This window comes from Lichenostomus cassidix, chromosome 1Aa (genome assembly GCF_008360975.1).
Source record: "Lichenostomus cassidix isolate B80296 chromosome 1Aa, HeHo_3.0, whole genome shotgun sequence".
NCBI lineage: Eukaryota > Metazoa > Chordata > Aves > Passeriformes > Meliphagidae > Lichenostomus > Lichenostomus cassidix.
Window position 1 is genome coordinate 28812816 of NC_139480.1, and position 16431 is coordinate 28829246.

A 16431-nucleotide genomic window follows, 5' to 3' on the forward strand; every position below is an offset into this window, starting at 1 on the left:
CATACTAAATTGTGTCTAAGAAATTATACCATGCTATGCATGTATTTGTGCTATCAACACCTTCTATCCTGATCAGATATTTATATTTTAACAGAACTGGCCCAGAAAGTGGGATCAGTTTGCATTGATCCAGTTGCAGAAATATGGTCTGTTAGCTCATAGACTTTGCAATATTTGTTGTGTATTAGTGGTAAAATTTGAGTAATAGATAGCAAAATGTTCAAGGACATTTTTGCATGTAACTATGTCACTTGTATACACCCTTAATAAGCATAACATTGCATAAGCAATGTTTACAAGTGTCTTGAAAACAAAGATATCACTTGTAAATTTAAAATACAATTGCCATTCATATTTATTATCATCATTATTAGCTCTTGAGATGAGCCGCCTCTTGTTGACCACTAGAAAAGTCTTTTAGAAAAGGATATGAGTATATTAAAAGGTAAGTTTTTTCAGAAAGGTTTTAATCTGGAGCAAGTAAACTTTACCTTCTTCATTGTCCTTATAGCATCCTGGTGAACTTGAAGTTACAAGTCAAATTGTAGTGTGAGGTTTTAAATCCTATCTGTTCCATTATTTAAGCAGAATGGAAATGCTTCTTTTGGATTTAAGTAAAATAGATCTGTGAAAATAAAGCGTATAAATCTAGAAACAGTGGCATCTCACTGAAATTTTGCAAAACTTGCTTGCACTGATGTGTTAAAAAATGTGATTGTATAACTGATAGAGTGAAAAGTCAAGTGGCTCAATTATCTTTTTAAAGATACCTTAAAGATTTTAATTTTTCTTCATGAAGATTTTGCAAAGTCACCAATTCCAAGAATGTTACAATTCTGTTTGTATATAGGAAAAAGGTAAAGAGTGTAAAACATTTTCTGCTTCCAGAAGCTTTACATAATCCTAAAGTCTTTGCCAACTGTTATTTTAGCACCTTCAAAAGAGACATGGACTTCAAAATCAGATTCACATTGCATTTCTAATTGGAATCGACCCATATGGATTCAGTTCTATGTCAAGACTCAGATCTAGCAGAAAAAGTTATTATGAAAGCAATGGGAAATCTTTCACAGCTAATCATAAATTTTGTCACTGATGCAAGTTCTTTGTAACTACATTCAGCAAATGTGTATATCTTACGTTTGTGTTCTTTCCACAGTGCATACATTATAACAGACTTCATGGGCATCAGAAATGAAAATTTTATGAAGGTAGCTGCAGTTGGGACTTGGATGGGAGATTTTGTTACAGCGTGGATGGTAAGAAACATAATTACATTTTAAAAGGAAAGGAATGTGTTTGTTGCTTTCAAGTGAAAGAGGAGAAAACTCAATTTCTCTAAGTCAAATATTTCAACCCAGAAAAGTAAAAAGTTAAGGAATGCATAATGGCAGGTTTTTATTAGCTTCCAGTCCAGAGGATTTTCAGTTAAACTGTATCAGCGTGATTTTTTTTTGTGAGAGTGGGAATTTTGCCATTGACTTCTGCACAGTGGCCCTTCTTTGTCATGAAGTAGCATCACAAATTGCTATCTGATAAAACAGTGAGTAAAAGCTAATAAATAACAGCTAATAAATAAGTCTGATGAAAAGAATTAAAAAGAGGTGAAAAATTAAATTGAAAGGTATGATTAAGAGCAATAGAGATGAGAGAAAGAAAAAAAGCCAGTTACATGCAAGCATTTGAAGGTAGTCTGATGTGAAACAATCTGATTAAGTTTGTATCTAATTTAGGACTTAGAAAAATATTCACTTGGATTATACTTGTTGCAAAGGCTTTATTCTGATATGTGTGCAAGTCACAGATCAGCTTAGTGAAAGAGAACCAGAAAATGACAGCTAATTTTTGGGAGCAAAATAAAGCATGTGCACATCTTAATTATTCAGAAAAATAAATTACAAAATGGTAAAAAGTGAATTTATTTATTTTTTAAGATTATGTTTTATGATAGGGAAGATATGTTTTACTGTAGGGAAGATTTTTAGCAATTGCATTTCAACAAGGTCTTCTACCCTTCATATTTGGGACATACTGTACAACAGACAGAAGGGAGAAAAAAGCATCAAGGATTTTTTTCAGCATGTTGTTCTGTATGTGTCAGTGGTTTATCCAAGATAAACTGTACTCTATGAAATGGTGGCCATGAAAAACAAGTACAGAGAAAATAATTTGTACATACTTTACGATAACAACATTGCAGAAATGGTACCTTGACCAATGTTGACAATTAATGTGGACTTCTTCTGAACTGGTAATAAAATTCATGGGTACTTCTGAACACCTTTAGCTTGCCTTTTTTTTCAAGGACTACCCCATCTTTATTGCACTATGGAAGACAAGATGATGCATAAGCTAAACTGAATTGAGAGAGATCATGTACATCATACAAAGGGGACTTAGAGCTCCAGTGATGGATTAAGTACAAGTTGTCCTACATTAAGTAATGTGGGTTTTTTTCAGTCCCTCTTTCCTCATTTCTATGAAAAAACCCTGTTATGTGCAATATTGTCTAAAGCATGGAAATGGTTAGTTCAATAGGCATCTGAATCCTAATAATTTTCTGTGTACTCAAAACTCTCTCAGGTCCCTTCAGCAGTGGAGGCACAATTGGATTGTGCCACAGCAGATTCCAGTGGTGAATGGAGTTACCACTGAAGAATGGGAGAGAGACTGAGAAAAACTACAGAGGTGGTTTGGTTAGAGGAGATTGTTTAAATTAGTCTGGTTTTGTTAGCTTTCAGGAAGAGCAGAGAACTTGGGATTGGAGGGTCAGTATGTTTCAGGACATGCTTTGATTGCATGAGGAGAATTAAGAGGTGTCGTGATTCATGTTTAGATCTTCAGAGCAAAAAAGAATAGTGATATTGCTTCTGCAATGCAAATCTCTAGGCAAAATATATGAACCAGGCAATGGAAATGACAGTGTTCCAGGGCAGCTAAGCCTGGGAGTATAAGGAAAAACCTGCAATGTCAGGTAGGGAGGTAAGAGAGGAGATTGGACATCTATGCTGGTGCATGGGCATGTACAGCGGTGCAAATCATCTCCCGCAGCATCAAACTTAAGCAATCTATTTTATGCTGTAGGAAGAGAAATTATTGTGTTATTTATATTTGAATTTGCTTGACTTTAGGCATGTGAAACCCAGCATGGAATTAATGTCAAAGTGATATGAGTCTTCTGTGGTATTATTATATTGTGTGAAGTTTCCCCATACTGTTTTAAAACAGGAAAGAAAAAAAACAAACCCGTAAAGGAACCTTTGCATGTTCTCCCATTCTCAGCAGTGCTTATATTTTCTAATGTTTAAGAAGTTTTTTTAAAAACACACCCATTCATAGATGCCAAAGCAGTAGATAAAAACAAAGATGCAGCCTTCACTTCACTGTGTTTGAACCATAATGGAATTAGGATCTTATTCCCTATTTAATTGGAAACTTTGGAAATAAGCAAAAATAAAGCAGAACAGATGGGATTCCATTTTAAAAATGAGTAATCAACAAACAGTACTATTACCCTAGGACAGTGATGAATGGCTTATTAAATCAGGCATGTGACTGAAATAGCAAAATATATTTTGGATTGCTGTTTGTTTTTTATTTAAATGGCAGAAGTAAGACTTCCTCCCTTACACTTCCTAGTTGACTGACTAGTTTGCTGACAGGATCTGACTCAATTTCTAATAAAATCAGCAATATTCTTTCCATTGTGTGTAATGAGAATGGGGCTGAGCTATGGGTGAACAGAAGCTTCTCCTTTGTTCCTTTGGACAGGAGTGTCTGCTACTAATAAACATCTTTGCTGAAATCTGTAGTAAGTGTTAGGAGCTCTAAAGTCTGTGAAGAAGGGAAAGGGTTTTGGTACAGTGGCTGTCTCTCTGCATTTTTCCCTCTTTGAAGCCATGAAAGTATATCTTGCACCTGCTTTGACATACCCTCCTGCTCCCATAAAAACTATATTGTCCTCATGGAGAATGCTTTTGAGGCAGACACCATAGTTTGCCACAGCAGGAAAAAAAAGCTGGATTGCACCCAGACAAACCTGTAAACTAGCAAGTATGGCTGCCTTCTGGGAGGGTGCAAGCAGGAGGAGGAAGGAGCTGATTCCAGGGCAGAATCTCTGATTATTAGATTTGAGTGGCTTCTCTGTAAAGATGAGCAACCTACTGCAACTGTGTTTCTGTGAGGGACTCAGTCCTGAGCATGTGTGGTAAGACATGCTCAGAGAATACCTACAGGACTGGGTGACACTGAAGAGTGACAGAGAGCAGAGTACAACGAGAGCCTTCTCTGTTCTTTACAGCCTCCTGGTGAGGTGGAACAGCCTGTTTGCCTTATTCTTTCCAGTCACCGTTGGATTTTAGACTGTCAAAACTATTGTTCTACACTTTTAGTGATGGCATTTTGAACTCTACAGAGATTGGCCCTGAGCTGTGAACTATTCTCATATCACATGAGAGCTTTGCTTACCAACTGCCATTGCCATTTGTTAAAGATATATTGCTCCCTATAAACCCTACATATATGTGTGAGAGTTTAAACAGTAGAAGTTTAGAAGTTTGTTGTACCTTTCTTAGACCTTGCTTGCTAGGATTATCAGAAGCTGAAGCAGTCATCTTCAACCAGTGTCTGTTTCTGATCTCTGTGAATATACCAGGCTGATACTCCTGACAAGAGGTCATGTTCCCATTTACCTTCTTTCTGAACGGTAATTTTGTTGAGATTCACTTTTCTCATGTTAGTTGCTAGAGAGAACTGAGAACATTTGAGAGATCACTGACCAGCAGAGACTCTGGCCTGCTCCTATTATCAGAAACAATGATAAACTCAAGGGATGGTTTAGTATATTATTCATCTGACTAGTATTTTCCACATATGTACCAGCATATTCTTTTTAACAAGAGAAGCCAGGAATTTTTTCATCACTGTGCTTTAGCAAAGTACTTGACACAATGAGTGTGAACTGAATTATTGTAGCAATTCCTGACTGTTCTTTTTGACACCTTTGTTTAACTTCAGTTTGATTTCTCCCTTTGTTCCATGGATCCAGTACTGACATAGACATATCCATTTGGTTGGATGGATACTGGATGGATAGGCAGGTAGAGACCTTCTACCTAAGACTTCCTGTCAGGACATAGTATTGGGATTTCAAAAGATTAGTACTGGGTGGAGAATCTACACCTCCCTTTCCTCATTAGTGGAACTGGATAATAACTCCCATATACACAGGTTGCCTGAGCTTCTGTGAAGTCTTTTAGGGAAAAGAGTCACTTCATTAGGTGACATCCTGAAATATAACTTTTGGTGGAATTTTGCTCCCCTTGATAAAGCTTATCTGATCTTATGCAAGAAGAATTTTCTGTTCTCTGAGGTTTTCAGCATTATCTGTAAAAACTCCAGGTTTTGAGTCTTCTTGAGTTTTCCAGGGGAAAAACCTCGCATCATTTTGTATTCTGGCTTTGCTAATTGTGAAAGAAATAGATTTTGCCCATGTTTTTTTTAATTCACATTTCTCTGTTAAACATTTTTGTCTTCATCCTCTGGTGACGAAACTTTCTGTGTTTTCACATTTTATGAGATTAGCATGTCTTACCTGGGCAGTCACTGTGTAGCCAGTAGAGGCTGGTTCATAAAGAACACTCTATAGTGCTGAAACCTTCCATGGGAATCTTAATGATACTAACATCAATAGCTGACAGGTTTAAGTTAATGGTTACTGCCATGCAAGCGCACAGTAAATCTGTAGAGTCCAAAACCAGAGGGTTTTTCTGTCACATGAACCATATTAGAACTCAGGTTACATCTGGAAAAAAAGCAGTTCCTCCACTGGATCAGACCACAAATCCATCCAAATTAGCATCCTACCTTCAACTGTGATTGTAAGCAGAAGCCAGGAGAGTAAGAACAAGCCAGTGGTATCTGGTAGGGTCCTCTAATGCTCTCTTGAAATGCATATAATTTTGCGTATAGAATGACTCTTGATCCTAGAACTGTTTTGCCCTCTGTGCACCACTTGGCATTCAACTACAAAGAATTTCATCTGCCATTTTATTGCCTAGGGACTTTCTTCCATAAGCACCTTACCTAATTCTTCACATTTAGCAAGCCATCCTCCTTTTCACTGTGCATAAGTTAATATAATTATATAGCTTTCTCACCTCACTGCTCACCCATTTTACCAGGTTGCTTAGGAATATGATGAATAACTGCATCTCCGGCACGAATCCCTGTGGAACTCCACTAATGACCTCTCTCCATTGCTAGAGTTGTCTGGCTAACCTACTTACCTTCTGTTCCCTGTCTTTGAATCAGTTATTTATCAACATAAAGACCTTCCCTAAAGCTCTGAATGTTGAGTTTCCATAGAAGCCTGTGACGAGAAATTTTTCAAAAGCCTATTAGAAAATTCAGCTTTGCCTATTTCAACCACATCTCCTTTATCCATGAGTTTTGTTGACCTCATTCAGTAATCCTGTTCTGAAATATCTCCATTCCTGTTGTTTACAGAGCCAGCCACTTAGCACTCCTTCTGCAGCCTCAGATATTTGCTCTGCCGTTAAAGAGGTATTCTAACAATGTTGTCTGGCCTCAAAGTGCTATTTGCAGGAAAGACAAAGTCACAGCTCAGGAGCTGGGAATGTGTGAAAAAGTATGGAGTCATCTTTATGTGGCTTATCAATGAAAGCCACACAGTAGCTTATTTCACTGTTATTAAATGGTGATCTTATTTCTTCATGTTTGTCTTAACTTGTCATTAATTTTCTCTGTCCTTTTTCCTCAACACCCCTTTATCTTACGGCCTGGATATTATTTTGCAGGTGAACAAAAATCAAGCTGGGAGTATTTTGTTTCGTGTGTTCTTGCATATAGCAGAAGGTTCAGTAGAGCCTGAGTATGGCTGCTGATGTTATCCTAAAGACAGAAATGTCACTGTTTTGTCATAATACCTATATTCTGAGTGTGGGCCTGGATTCCATGTTACAGAGAACATCAACTATAGATATATAAACCCTCTCTCTTGAAACCTTATCTATAGATGTATGTAGTCTATAGATCTCTTTGGCTGAACTGGGACAGTCAGCCAAATTGGCTGTTCAGCCAAACGGCCTGGACAGGGCTGAACTGAGCAGTCTTGAAAAGTTTTCAGTATTTTCATAATTAGATGGAATTATTGAACCATAATTTTGAACACAAGGGCATGTGTCTGCAAGAGCAATTCTTTGATTCTGGGCCTTTCTTGATTGTCTTGCTGAGAAACACTTTTCGTTCCTGCTGTACAGAGAGTGGACACAGTCTAATTGCTGTAGTTTAGGTTAGAAATGCTCAACTGCCCAAATATATTCTCACTTGGCTCTTCATTTTGACGTTGTAAATGCTGTTCTGGTGTTTCTTTATAAAATAGAAGCATAATGGTCTAATATGCTGTACAATGTAGGGTGATGTAATGAAGCCCATGCATTACACGTTAACAAAGCCATCACTTGATGTCATCGTCAGGTAGATACCTGTACCTATAGAATATGCTTTGTGTGCTTCCTTCTTTATTAATTCTTGTAATAAGAATAGATGTTTACTTATTGCCATTAAAACATTTTTAAGGCTTGCAATCTGTTGGCAAGAGTTTTAAAAGTATTTGAAGATATTTGCTTTTGACTGTTGCCTCTGTGATCATGACAAACAACATTTATTTGTAGAACAGGAGAGCAAGCTATTCAATGATTTTGAAGTGCTTTTCTTGTGTCCATTAAGAGAGAATCTTATTCTTGTCCTCATTTGCTGAGATGTAACTATGTATGTCAACATCCTAGAGTAATGAAGGGTTCATTACCACTCTGCAGAAACTAGCTTTATTTACCTCTTTATTTAATCTCATAGTGTGTATGTGTTGCTAGGACATGTTCATAGAAATTGAGCAACATTGATGCTGCAAATATTATCATGTTGCCAAAATAACAGGCACACTAAATTATTGCAGTGAAAATACATAGAAAATAAAATAGCAATGTGACTAAAAAATTAATTTTTTTTTAGTACAGGGAAGGACAGCAGGGTAAAATCTATGTTGAAAGAAAACGTAACATCGTCATTAAAAATAACAAAGTTTCTGGGATTTTGTATTTAATTTTTAAACTAAAATAATAGCCACAAATGTTCACTCTTAGATTTATGTGAGTCTTGAAAAGTAATTCTTCTATCCAGGAAATTCTGTTTAGCAAAGAATAGTGTATAGGTTTATTTGCAAGCAGGGAAGAATCCATTTTGATGCACATTACATGGTAGTTTGGAGAGTCAGGAGTCTTGAATGAGTGACACCTTTTTTAACTCATGCCTCTGTCAAGGATTGGGCATGACAATTCAGATTATGATCAGTGTCAATCTTCTTGATTGTATCTATTCCACTGACATATCAAATGACAAAATAAAACAGTAATTGAATTTGCAGCAGCATCTGAAGTGCCTTACAGCTAACAACTCTTCTGTACTTGAGTAGTGGAAATGAAATTGAACTATGAAACATGAACTGGAAGGAGCAAAGTGGATGACACCTGTTACTAAACTCACTTGCCAGGGTTGCACAGAAATATGACTAACAACATTATTCATGGCAATATGTTTCTTTCCATTCAGAGAAGCATGCACAAGGCCAGTTGCCCTTTTTGTTCATCTTTTGGTTTTCATTCCTTTTCATAAGGGTCAGTCCAGTTGCAGAAAAATTCTGTAGCTATTGGTTCTATCTGCAGATGACAACCACAAGTAAATTCATCAGCACAATTGCAGTTCAAATATATCCACTCATATGAGACCTGCTAATTTTGGTTTTTTCCAGTTTCTGGGCCATGAATGTGCTCATATCCTGCTCTGCTTCATGACTACCACTTAGTTATATAAGGTGGAGTGTGCCTGGTGTCATCTGAGTTCATCCAATCATTCCATCAAGTCAGATTGTGCTATTATTTATTCATTGATTGATGGTGTTGCCATCTGTTCATATGCTCTAGATTATATGCCTTTTCAAGTTTGATCTTTTTTTGTATTCCCCTGTTACTTTGTCACTTCAATTCTGACCAGGCATTGCCAGAGGTGTTACTTCATCCCTGTCTGTTTCCCAGCCAATGAGTTCCTTCAGCTTATTGTTACAGCAGATATCTTTGTTGATAACCATTTTCTGACCTCTAAAACATGCATTTAGTATATCTAAATAGCAGTAAAAGCCTCCGGATTTTTTTGAAGGCCACAGTCAGCTCTACCTCAGAGCTCAATGGAAACCTCAAAATTGGTCCCTAGAATATCTCCTAATGTTTCTCCAAAGCAGCCATTGACATCTTTCAATAACAAGCAAAAGTAGCAGGAGCTTTTTCAAACAGATGTGATATTTTCCCAACAATGTTTTTTTAAATTTCAATGCTTATGAACTTTTACACATATTTTTGTGACCTTGTAGAAACTTTTCCATGTGGTCTGGATCCCTGTCTAAGCATACATGAAGGGTCATATCAAATATTAATGAGAGATATTCTGTTCTCCAAATATTTTAGATGAAAGGCATAGCTCCATCTTTTTCAAAAGACAAGCTGTAAGGAGGAAGATATGTCTTCCTGCAACTCAGTTCTTGTCCAATTGATTTGTATTGTAGCTTCAATCAGCCATACAGCTATAAATGAGACTGGGGGTCCTCTATTTTCTCTTCCTTGTTATACTCTCCTTTGCTCTTTTTCTTGTAGAATGGTATTTTCTTCTTGATGATATTTATGCAGCAGATCTTGATATATCCTGGTTATATGTATTTAGAAACTGAAGTCAGAGTAGCATACAAATTAAAGTAACTATGCAGCAATTCTGCATTCTGACATGATGTACTCCTTAGAAATGGTGTGAATGAGTGGGTGTCAGAAGTGCTGGAGAAGTGGGACTCTAGAAATAAAATGTTCTTACTGAAGATCTTTGAGTACAGATGGCAAATGTGTAAACTGTTGGAGTCTCTAAGATGGACACTTCCTCTCTGGAACAGTCTGGTTCTGGATGAGATTGCAAGCACAAGTCTTCTTCACTGAGTGGGAGAATAAAGTAATTTTCTTGCTGAAACTGAAATTGAAACAATCACCTCAATAAATCTGCCAAGATGTGCAATGAAGAGCTCTCTGATAAAATGGGAAGAGATGGTTTAAAAATTATTATGAAGGGAGTGATTTGAACTGACTGTGCACATTCAGCTGAAGATCTTTACTGGATTTCACATACAGTGAAATAAGACCTTCTGTATCCACAGGGAGAGATTAGCAGCAGATGGCAGTGGTACACAGCAATGCATTTCTTTAATTCTGAATTCCTTCGGGGTCTGTGGGATGAACTTCTAGACACTGTGCAAAGGGAAAAAAGAAAAGAAGGATGTTTTATTATGAAAAAGTATATCACAGCACTCTTGCCTAAAAAAATGTTGAGAGTGTTGTAGGCAGTCCATTATTCTCTGCAAGGAAGAGCAGGGTTGAAACTAGTAAATTAAGGAAGACACTATTGCTGGTCTTAAATTGCATAATTTTGATGGGTGGCTGTTCAGGTGAGAAACTTCATCTCTGATGCTGTTTTGTAGAGAAAATTTATTTAGAATATGTCCAGAAAGTAATTGTCTATACACTCAAGTTACCAGGATATTACTCATTGTATGTTGAATTATACCTAAAAATGAAAGAAGATTATTCTCACAACAGCTACAGTACCTTTAAAATTGTATTGCATGTTGTCATATGTCAACTCAACCCACAATATATCAGCACAGCAATTAAGCAAGTGCTTGTGTAAATACAATGCAGAGTTAATGTTCCCGTGCAGTACTGCATAATATATGAATTGTAATATGGTGTGAGAAGTCTTCTCTTAACACTGCTATGAACCCTGAATCAAATTGATTAAGGAATCCTGAATTGTATGTGAAATCACTAACTCTATCTTGCACGTGTGGAGAAATGTTAGAAACTGTCAAACTGAGACTTATGATGCTCTAGCCAGAAGGTAATTTTTTTGATATCTATACTTGTGATTGTGCTAAAGAAAGAATGAAAATTCAGTATGTTCAAACACAGTTTCCACAGAAAAAAATCAGATAGGTTGGCTTCCAAAAACTCCTTGCTGCCAAAACCCAAGTCCAATTTGGGTGCAATTCTGCTGGTTGCATAAGACTTAAAATATAAAAATGGAGATATTAAAAATTTCAATGGATTTGAATTAAAATTCATTATAAAACTTCATTTAATAAAAAACACTCAGTAAGACGAGTCTAATCTCTTCTTGGTCTCTTTTTATTGTTATTTTACATTACTTGAAGTGGGAACTTGAAGTACTTTTTTTAATGGATAGAGAGATTGTCGAGTTTCACTTAAACTTTTCTAAGTACTTTTAAAACCTCCATTAAAAAGCTATTTTTGTAATTTCTTACAGTACTACGCTTCTCCAAATCACAAAAGAAATCACTGCCTCCTACACTGGCAGTAATAAAAACGATTTTGCATTTTGCAGACACTAGGGATTGATCTTTATAGCAACTCATGGAGATACATATGCTAATATGCCCCTGTTTTACAATAGAGAGCTGAAACAAAGGAAGAGGGACGAGAAAAAAGGGAATCAGCAATGGAGCTGAGACAAGACCCTGCTCTCAGTTTTGTATTCATCCCATTCCTCTTCTCATCAGATCTTTAAGGGAAATTATTTTCTCTATCTCCATTGATGGCAACATTGTAAAAGGTATCTGCCTCTGCAAAGATACTGAATCTTCTATGGAAAATTGCAATGGCATGCATGTGCACCAGAGATACTTCCAAGTGGTGAATGCCCTGGACTGTGCTTCCCTTTCCCCTGGCTTCAGCTGTGTATGAGCCACAGGATACACTTTTTTCTGTGGTGATTTGTTCTGGGTTTATTTCTGACCTGTCTTCTTTTCTGCTTTGCATTTCTTTTCTGCTTGTGTAACTTTACCAAAGGGATGAAGTTCGTACTCACGTGTGGTCGTGGAGAATCAAGGCAGGTATTCCGTTTCTCTTAACCTGAGCTTTAATTTTGTGCTCATCGTATGATGCCACAAAATTAGTTTTACCACCCAACACTCCAATTTTATGGTAAAGAAACAACCTAAGCAGAGTTATCAGACAGCATAATCTGTTTCATAGTGGACAGAGTCCTGTCAGAAGCATTATCAGACTGAGGGCAAATCATGGAGGTATATTTACATTGGTGTATCACTGGCAAAGGTCCAGCACTAGTGCAAAGCACAGCTCAAGTTGCAACACTAAAGTCTGTATTGACAGTAATGAGAACAGGCATGTCAGTGTGTCCTCCAGAACTTTAAATTTTGCCTTGATGATAGCAAAATCGTTAAGAAGAAATTTCATTTAAGCTATCTAAATTTCAACACTGATTTCAAAGAATGTCTCAGGCATTAATAGGTAAAATCCTTTGTGCGTGTGTGTGTTCCTGAAAGGCAGACTTTTTTGCGTTCTGTCGTTACTGATACAAAACAGCCTTAATCTTTATAAGGCAACTGAAGGCAACATCTATGACTAAGCTGATCTGTGGCCACAGAAAGATTTGGCTTGTTGATTTCCCCTGAATTTCCTGACCTATGGTGATTTCCATCTCTTATTGCATGACGAAAGCCAAACTGGGCCTATATCATCTACAAAGTTTGTTCATGCTTTGCTAACCTACTGTTTTTATTGATTTAACCTATTTACAAGGTTTTCTTATGCTAATTGGTAGATGAAACACTGTTGAGTTGAGGTAGCAGGGAAGGCCTGAATCAGCCCCATGAGGCTCAAAGCCAGAAACTTGGGAATGATTTCAGAACAGATGCCAACACTGGCTGACTATTCCTCTGCAAGGTCATCTCACTGGCTTCTTCTCTGGTCATCTCTACACTTTCTTTCTCCTTTGGAAAGGCACAGAGATTTGAGAGCTGCAGATATGGTATGGTGGGACCTCCAAGTCATTCTAACATTAAATGCTGCTGCTCTATTGGGTTATTGAAGAATTGTTTGGCATGGAGTGGAATGAACCCTTGTATTGCAAAAATTATATCTGAATTACTAACAAGTATTACAAAAATCCAATTATTTGACAAGAAGGCATAACAGGGAAGGTACTGAGAAGCTATCTGTAATGTGGGAATAGTATTCAAAGCTCTGAAATGTAGCTATTGAGTGATGCTGTCTGTACTCGTTACCTCAGAAATCAGCTTTTACTTCTTAAGTTTCTTTTTTTTTTTGACTCATTGCTTGTCACTCATTTCAAACTGTAGCTGAAAAAAAAAAAGTCTTTTTCTATTCTTATATCTCTGTGTCAGTATCCTGGGATATTCTGAGTGGCTCCCAAATATTTTTTATTTCTGGTTCTGCCTGTCTCTCTTCCTGCTGTCATCCTTTCTGTGCACCACACAATATCTTAAACTCCTCATATTTCCTTCTGTCTTTGTCATTTGTTCATTCTGAGTCTCTTGTCCAGTATTTAGACTGAGCAGCCTCTCAAAACACATTGAACTTCAGTTCTTCCACATGGAATTAAAATTCTGACCACCTAATTAATAATGACTTCATCTATCTATTCATTTATTGTACTTCTATCTCCTGTGTTTCATTTTTTGACACCTCTGTGATGTAAAAAAGGTACTGACTGTGTTTCACTGGCTGTTTATGTGGGGTTTTTGCAAGCTGTACAATGCTAAGGCTCTGCTGCAATAATAAACATTAATGCTGATTGAATTTTTTAGTATTAGAACAATTGCTTCCCTCTCCTCTTGTACAATGGGCAATGGAGTAAGTCCTGCACACCCCCATGCTTGCTGTTTTCTTGTTGCAATGATGTAGTTTGTTTTGATGCTCAGAGGGGACAGAGTACAAGCTTACAACTCTCAATGGCCCCAAAGATCGTGCTTTCTGTGCAGCCCTGATGCATATTCTCTGATAGCTACATGCTCCTCTTCAACCCAGGAGAGACCTCTCTGTCAAATGTGTCAATATTATGTAGAAGGTTGAATCCCTTTTATGGTTTTTATCAAAGTGACCCACCAGACTGTATAAAACAAACTGAAATTAGGAGATTGACTGTAATACAGCAGGAGCATGACCGCAGCAATCCACTACCCAGATATAAAGGCTTTAATTTCATAAAACTATTAAATGACGTTGCAGAAGACACAGGAGGCTGAATTAACCTTAGCTGTAACTTTTATCTGTACGGAGTTGCATGAGATGGGCCTGGGTGAATGTGGTCCTTTCTCTGCAGTTAAACTACAGATTTATACCTGCTCCTAGTAATGAACCACAGATGCTGATGACATACATTCACTGCAACATGCAGGGCAGACTTGTCAGGGAAAACTCCCACTGCCATTTGATATTGTGATTCATTAAATAAAATTAATTGCTAAAAGCATAATGCATTTCAGAATTAAGTGTAAAATTCAGCAAATGATCAGTTCATTTTTGGCAGAGGAGCAGATTGAATAACTTGTATTTAAATAAAAATAGATTCTAAAACTTAGTAGTGGCACAGAAAAGATGTACTTGCTTCATTGAATCAACTTGTGTACAATTCATTAATGAACATTACCAGCAAAACAACGTCTACCTGACAGAAGCACTCAGTGTGCCATCCATGTTGCTATAGATTGTGAACCTCTCTGCAAAGAAGTGCCCTAACTATCAGCATTAGTACTGATAAAATCAGAAGAAACATTTTATTTCTGATGACATTAGAGCCAAGGTATATTTTACAGAAAAGTCTGATTTCACATGCACTTTTATAATACTTTAACTGCACACTTATCAAAACTAGCTTGACAATGTATGAATGATCATCCTACAACAAATACAGTGGTATTTGTGTAAAAATTAGTGTACAGATGAAGCCTACAAACCAGTGAATGAGGAAGAGAAGAGCCCTTTAAAAGTTTTAAGAGAGCTCCCACTCTGTGTGCTGTAGCACTACAAGCTGCTGCTCCAGTTTCAGTTCACTTATAAACATTGAATCCAGCCCCCAGCATAATTTCATGAGGTCACTTGAGAAAAAAATTGAATTATTCATTGTGTTTTTAAAAGTTTTTGTGCTTCAAATGTTGAAGAGTTCACAGTCTATTCTATATAAAATACTGAATGACTTCAGAGAGCAGTGTTGATTTTGTTCTTGGGGCTCTGCTGCTGTCCACAACACATTCAGGCAGTGTTTTTGTAGTGTATGATGCCAGAACTGTAATCCCTTGGGTGAGTTATATACATTTGTATTCATTCCAGGTCATCTTATTACCCTAGGGTTTTTAGTCTGTCCAGTTGCTTCCACCAGCTGACACATTTTTGAACTTTTGCAGCACTCTTTTTCAGTAACACCCATATCTCAGTTAAGGATAAAGTCCCAGGACTTAAGTGTGACATCGTGATATGAGAAGAGTGTTAAAAGTTCAGTCTGATTCCTTCTGATCCTAACAAGTGTTTATGACAGCCTGTGCTATTTTTCTTTCAGATGCTGAAAACTCTTGTTAAAGTGGGTTAAATTTTACTGAGACTGAATGTTCCTGTCCTTTTATAAAAATATTCAAGAGGAAATTTTTCTGTCCATCTGAAACACTGCACTGTTTAAAACACAGCACTTCTAAGTAGGCTGCTTTGGATCTCCTTCACTGTTGAGTTCCCCAGTGGAAAACCACTGTGTGGGAGAAGGAGAGAGAAATGTCTTTACTGGTAGGAAAGACCATTGTCTTTCTAGGGAAAGAAATTAAATTGTAATTACCAGTAATTCTAATTCAGCAAATAAGGAATTGGGAAGAATGACTTGAAACTCAGTTTTCAGTAATTTTCATTGGCCTCAATATAGGATACGTTTGAGACAGAGTAGGTAGGCTGTTTTCTATGGTTTTTTTCCCTAGTCTAGGAACCACACAATAAGAGCAATTATGAAAGTATATTACACCTCTCACTATGTATGTCTATTCTTTATTTCTATCTGGCAGTGATTATACACCAAGGCTGGTATCCAATCCATTCACCCATTTTGCAGGGTTCAATTCAGTGGGTAAGAAACTTGGGGAAGGCAAGCTAAAGGTCTGAGAATTTCAGCTGGCGAGATGTAGTAATTTCCCTCTCTTCTGAATGATAGCACTCTCACCAAGATTTAGCTTCTGTAAGGTTAGTTCTTCTGCGTTGCTGAGCTTCTTCCCTTGGCTGACAGCTTCATTGTTCCAAGGGAACAGAGCTGTCAGAAAAGGTCATCACTGCAGAGGGGATGGCAGTCTCTCAAGTACCCAAGGCCAGTCCCACAGAGAGTTTTGAGGACCATGGCAATGACCTCCACCTGGGCTCTGAAATCGTGAGGGAGCTTGTGCAGAGACCAGTGTGCCAGACTGATGCATTCACAGTGGCTTGTGTTGCTAAGCAGACTAGCAGCTGCCTT

At 37.3% G+C, this 16431-nt stretch overlaps 1 protein-coding gene across 4 annotated transcripts in view; it reads left to right on the forward strand.

Moving 5' to 3' along the window:
- The window catches only part of TMEM117 (transmembrane protein 117), a 196013-nt gene that overhangs the window by 94882 nt on the left and 84700 nt on the right, over positions 1-16431 (forward strand). For all 4 annotated transcript variants that reach the window (XM_085043582.1, XM_085043592.1, XM_085043601.1 and 1 more), the window contains one exon: positions 1160-1259. In XM_085043582.1, the coding sequence (XP_084899708.1) occupies positions 1160-1259 (100 nt within the window). The remainder of the gene's footprint in view (positions 1-1159; positions 1260-16431) is intronic.